General features: G+C 41.4%; 2 protein-coding genes across 2 annotated transcripts; both read right to left on the bottom strand.

Annotated features, from left to right (window-relative positions):
• Positions 1–277: 277 nt before the first annotated feature.
• LOC136445584 (zinc finger protein 85-like) lies at positions 278–2,303 on the bottom strand. The gene is made up of 2 exons (XM_066443671.1): positions 2,158–2,303; positions 278–1,808 (listed from the first exon to the last, which is right to left on the bottom strand). The coding sequence occupies exon 2, from the start codon at positions 1,761–1,763 to the stop codon at positions 681–683; it is 1,083 nt and encodes a 360-aa protein (XP_066299768.1). The 5' UTR covers positions 1,764–1,808; positions 2,158–2,303; the 3' UTR covers positions 278–680.
• Positions 2,304–2,674: 371 nt separating this feature from the next.
• Positions 2,675–5,113, bottom strand: LOC136445577 (zinc finger protein 723-like). The gene is made up of 2 exons (XM_066443660.1): positions 5,026–5,113; positions 2,675–4,662 (listed from the first exon to the last, which is right to left on the bottom strand). Exons 1-2 carry the CDS (start codon positions 5,093–5,095, stop codon positions 3,350–3,352), a joined length of 1,383 nt encoding a protein of 460 aa, XP_066299757.1. The 5' UTR covers positions 5,096–5,113; the 3' UTR covers positions 2,675–3,349.
• Positions 5,114–5,924: the final 811 nt, after the last annotated feature.

Below are 5,924 nucleotides of genomic sequence, written 5' to 3'. Positions count from 1 at the left end.
CGTGTACAATTGTCGTGCAATTAAGTTCTTCTTCTATGAAAGACCTACATTTGACCAAAAAATATCCAAGGAGACCAGCTGTCCACAACCTGGCCTTAGTGCTTAATTTATTTGCACAGTTGTTTCACTGCTTATGTACATCAGTTTGCACTTACTTTAAATGCAAAAACATTTGTTCAATACAATATTGGGTTTGGAACAATGTCCCTGCGTTATTTTGTCTCATAGAAAGACTGATTATTTACGAAATTTGTACATATACCTAAAACAAACCTTCGTTTAAACAAGAACTTCTTATCTTGTTACATACAGCATGCTACTTTATCAATACCTGTACAAGTGTCTTAGTACCATTCTGCCAAGGATTCTGCTCCATGTTTTCCTTTCTTCAGTTCAGCAATTCTATTTCATAAACTTACACTCTAAGTTTCTGACTAAGTCTCTAAGTTAGAGGATTGAAATTTTTGAATTCCTTAGCAAATAAGGTCCATTTGTAACATGTGGCAATATTGTTAGTTATTATGTAGATTATCATGTAATTAGAGCTAGCAGTATTTTAAATTCTGACATCTGGGATACCTGAAAAACAGGTTTGTTACCTAATCATGAGTGTATTCCCTGTATAAATAGATACAATAGAAAGTAAGATAAAAGTTTTATCCAAGAGTCTTATAAAACCTTCAGCTGGTTTTGTTTTCTTCCGAGGCGGCCACAAGTTTCAGGTGCTTCTTACTCTTGAGATGGTACTGATAGACCTGTCTGCTGTGGAAGAGTTTCACACACAGCCGACATCCAAACTTGTACTCCCGATTATCGTCGTGCGACTTCACATGTCGAGAGAGGTAGTACTTGGTGCAAAACGACTTGCTGCAAATTTCACACGTGTGAGTCAGCCCGGGGTTCGTGTGCTTCAGTTTGTGTTCTTTTATACCTGAGGGTGACCTGTACGTCTTACCACACTTGTCACATGTGTAAGGTGTTCGCTCGGTGTGCATAAACTTCATATGACTCTTCAGATAATTCGGTAAGATAAACCTTGCATCACATATCTCACATTGGTAGGGCTTGTCCTCGGAGTGAATCCTACTGTGTTTTTTCAGATGGAACTCGGTTCTGAACTGCTTTTTGCAGACTTCGCAGGTGTGCTCCCTTTTCTCGCTGTGAGTGGAGAGGTGTGTTTTCATTTGGGAAAGTTGGCAGAAGCCTTTGTCGCAGTGTTCGCACTTGTAAGGTCTCTCACCGGTATGCTGTCTCAGGTGAACCTTCAACGCGCACTCCTGGTTAAACCTGCGATCACAAAACGAACACGGATAGGGTCGTTCATTGGCGTGGACAACTACATGTCTCGCAAGCGCATGTTTGTTCTTACAGTTTCTACCACATGTCTCGCAAGTGAAGGTTTCCTTGTGAGACTTGCTGTGCTCCTTCAAGCTTTTCTCAGTACCAAATGTTTCACTGCAAGTTTTACAGGTGTAGGTGACAATGTCATCGTGTTCGTCCATGTGTTTTTCTAGCCCAATCTTGTACACAAAGGATCTTTCACATTGGTCACATTTGAAACTGCGGTTGGAGTGAACTCGTGTGTGTCTCTCCAAGGCTTTTTGGACAGGGAAGGATTTTGCGCACACCTGGCAATTAAAATCTTCTTTGACATCATTGGCCTCTTTGTTGGCTTCTTGGTTCTCCTGTGTATCTTCACTTGGTTCTTGCTGCACGTCTTCAGACATGGTGTCTTCAATAGTAGACGTAATTTCTGTCTCCATCCTCTTCTATGTAGGAGGTCTGTTGTGTTGTCCTATAATTTTAAACTAACAGAAAGGAACATGACATTTATAAGGTTTATAGGGAAGTGCCTTGTATATGTACGTTATGGGGAGAGCCAAGCCTCGAGAACGTAAAAGAGTCCAGCACACTTAATGTTATCAACACACACAAAAAAAGAGACAAAAAAGACAAAATGATAAAACAGCCAGTATACAGTATATTTCTCTACCAGATACTGTATTATCCTACACAACTTAGAAGTAAAGTTATGTACGTGCTTGCGTCTAAAATTAAATACTCATTGTCAAATAAATTTATCGATTTGATCGCTTACCACGACCCCCTCCCCCATGCGAATAAAATGTTAACGTTACACCCGTTTGCGGAATGTACCTTAATACTGTAGCCGCCGGTGCACCAAATACACGCGTCTGGTAATCTTACAAGCCGTATCTGACAAAAAATCCGACAGTAATACCGGAAAATCCCGCTATTTCTGAGGCACAAACATCAGACCACGACTCCCGACTACAGACGACTTCTTGACACCGGAAGTGAATATTGGAAGGTGAAAGGTCACCGGTGGGTCCATTTTACCTATGGGGAAAACAGTGTAGAACACGTTTTATACCGACATAAACTTTAGACCTAACATAACCAGCTTTGAAGAAAAGCTACATGTGTCTGAAAATAACCAAAGGCATTAGAAGAAGTTGAAGTCTACCAGTAAAGCCAAAAGATTGGATTGAATACCATGACCCCCCGAACCCAATGGATAACTCCTAACAATATTACAAGACAGGACTATCTTTGCATGTGTCATAAGGCCTCTATGTACATTTACACCATTTAACATGGATGAGTCAAATATTTGCATGACCAGATTAAGAAAACAAAGTCTTGATACATATTCATCACAAACAATAACAGTTTTATTCCACATTCAACCACCAACCAACCAGCCAAACAAGGACTGTACTTTAAGGTCTTGGAAAATAACTCACTAAGTTCATTGAAGCATTACCATCTAACATCACTGTTACAGTTCTTAGAGTGACCAAACTACTCTCATGTTTATCTGTCTACCCAAGTTACAAAGAATCGTTGACCACTACTGCAGTGTATGTAACTTATACTAACTCATACAATAGTCCGCTAATAGCTAATGCACATATCTATCTCTCATATCAACATCTATGATACCCAGGTATCAAACAGGTATTCATAACCAAACCTTTGATTTCCATTAAAGAAGAAAAAAGATTCCTCTACACTTCTCACCGAAGCTATAAAATGGTTGTGTACAAATCACTAAACAATAGCCTCTGCTGAATGCCAAAACCCAAGTACAACCTTTGTCATAGAATGAAAGTATATCCATTCAAGTAGGGAGTAGGTACCAAAACCTTTGAGTTAAAAAAGATTCCTGTACACTTTTCACCAAAGCTATAAGAATATATAGAAATGGCCATGTACAAATCACTTAACAATACAGTGTCTGTTGAACTCCAAAAACCATTACAACTTCTGTCAGACTCATAGAACCAAAGTATGTCCATTTAAGTCTGCCCTAAAACTTACAAAATCATTGCAGCAAGTAACAGCCGGCTTCCTTGTCTATTTCTGCCTGTTTCGCAGCTTTAACCTGGTGTTTTTTACTCCTCAGATGCACATTATAGGTGTCCTTTGTATAGAAGAGATGCAGACACGGACGACACCCAAACTTATACTCCCTCTTTTCAAGATGATCTTCTTTCTTCTTCTTTTTCGCCAGCTTACCTGCTTCGGTATGGAAGCTTCTGTGGTGATCCCTAAGGTAGTGTGAACGCTTGAACTGCATACCGCAAACGTCGCACATATAACGTCTCTCATCGCTATGCACCACCTTATGATTGCGAAGGTTTTTAGAACAGCGAAACGCCATGTTACACACGTCACACTGGTACGGTTTTTCACCCGTGTGAGTTGTGATGTGGTATCTTAGGGTTGATGTGCATTTAAACGTCCGCTCGCACAAGTGACAGGCGTACGCCCTCTCTCCGGTGTGGACGATCATGTGCGTATCGAGGTTTCCCTTCTGTGCGAACGCCTTTCCACACGTGTTACACTGGTAAGGTCTCTCACCGGTATGCGTTCTTAAGTGTGTCGCTAGGGCACCGCTTTGGGTGAATCTCTTGTCACACTGCGTGCACGCATATGGTTTCTCGCCAGTGTGGATCCTACGGTGACATACTAGAATTTTATTTTCAGTGAAATTCTTGCCGCACGTCTCACATTGGAATAGCTTCACTACATCTCCTGCGTGGGTTAAGACACGTTTCTTTGGACGACCCTTTTTCTTAGACTTTGGACGACCCTTTTTCTTAGAAACCTCAGTACCACTTAAAGTCTTCACTGAATTTTGAGTATGGGCGGCCAAAGTTTCCTTCTTTTCTGAATTTGAAGTCTCTTCCTCATTAGCCTGGGTACCATCCTCCTCTGGCTCAGTCTTGCTTACGCTTTCTTTGTGGTTAGCAAGCGAAAAGTTTGAGCCAGAGGTTTCTACGGAGGATGGTACCCAGGCTTCTTCCTCATGTGTTCCCATGTGTTTCTCAAGGCCAGTCTTGAACGTGAAAGACGTCTTGCAGATTTTACACTCAAAGGGGCGCTTTGCATGAACTCGCATGTGCCTCTGCAAGGCTCTCAAGTCTGGGTAAGTTTTGTCGCAAACTTGACACTTCAGATCTGTCCCTATGTCCTCCTCTTCCGTTTTGATCACTGTGGTTGAATCTTCCACCTCGTGTGTCCCTCTGTCTTCTTCTTCCATTTTCGTCACATTGGGGAAATTTTCCACCTCGAGTGTCTCTTTGCTGGCGTCTTCCTGACTCCACAGCTGTAGAAGACACATCCGATGGAAGCCTACAAGAATGAGCAAGGAATGAATCAGTAAATATGAATGTACCCATATAACATTTTTATATATGTTCATTTAATCTATCCTATATATACACACATACAGTCATCCAGGACACTGTCTACCAAAAAGTCCTCCAAATTTTCCTTTTTTTTTTCTTTTCTAATAACCTGGCCTGGCTTGGTGCCATAACGTTACACTTTAATATATATATAACGTTAATCGACAAACTTAAAAATGATTTCTTTTGGTTGTTACAACTAAGTCTTAACATTGCCACTTTGAGTGTTAGGTTTAGATGCATTAGATATCCTGAACCGATACTATACCGTATACAATAGACAATAGTAGAGTTAGTAAAATTATACCTTGGGGGTGTGACTTCTTCTTTCCCGCGTTGGCACCGCCCCCCTCCCCAACCCCGCTTGAAGTCTCCATTCTGACGCCTTAAACGTATACAAAATACGTTCTGCTTCAATAACAGGCAATCTATTTAGCTTTCTGCAACACTTCAGGGTGCTTTGATACCTCTCTAGTCTTTCACGCGTGCAAAACAAGCCAACGAAGTGATCTTGAACGAAAATTTGTCAACATGACGGAGTCGACCTCTGACCCGGAAGAGAAGAGAGGTCAGGTTTAGTACCTGATTACCCTACAACGTCGAGCGACATAAGACAGTTGAGTTCAGTATGGTTCTGCAAGACAGTGCAAGAAATAGAATTATTGGGTCATGTAACGTTACGTACATCAGCAAACACTGACGTTTGCGTGTCCTTTTCTTTTAAACATGTTTTATCGATGAATGGACATGTCCCTGTCCCTGTCCTAACCGGGGCCGTGCACCAAAGACCAATCTCTTTAGCCTCCGTTGCAGGCTCTGAACCGGCTGATGGTTACGGGCTGGCTGCAAAAAGTGTATTATTTTGCCCCCAAAAAAGCCGGTTCAGAGCCTGCAACGGGGGCTAAATCTCTTGCTGTTGGTGGGTTTATGTCCCTTATGATATCGATCTTCTAGGGGCCTGATCAGTGGAAGAGCTGCTAGAAACGTTTCTCTCCCTCCACGTTAAAAATCGTGGCCTCTCCTAGCCCTCTCGGTCGAAACCTCTGCTTGGAGGATACTAGTAGCTTATCTAGTTATAATAATGAATGAATGAATGAAAGACCTTTATTGTACATCTATGCTTAAACAAGCTAAGTACAGGTCATGGTGATAAGCAAAGGACAACATACAGTGGTGATAATATAACATAATATAATGTGATATCTT

Source organism: Branchiostoma lanceolatum, chromosome 12 (genome assembly GCF_035083965.1).
Source record: "Branchiostoma lanceolatum isolate klBraLanc5 chromosome 12, klBraLanc5.hap2, whole genome shotgun sequence".
Taxonomy (NCBI): Eukaryota; Metazoa; Chordata; class Leptocardii; order Amphioxiformes; family Branchiostomatidae; genus Branchiostoma; species Branchiostoma lanceolatum.
The sequence above is the reverse complement of the archived record's forward strand: the minus strand, read 5'-3'. Positions and strand labels throughout refer to the sequence as shown.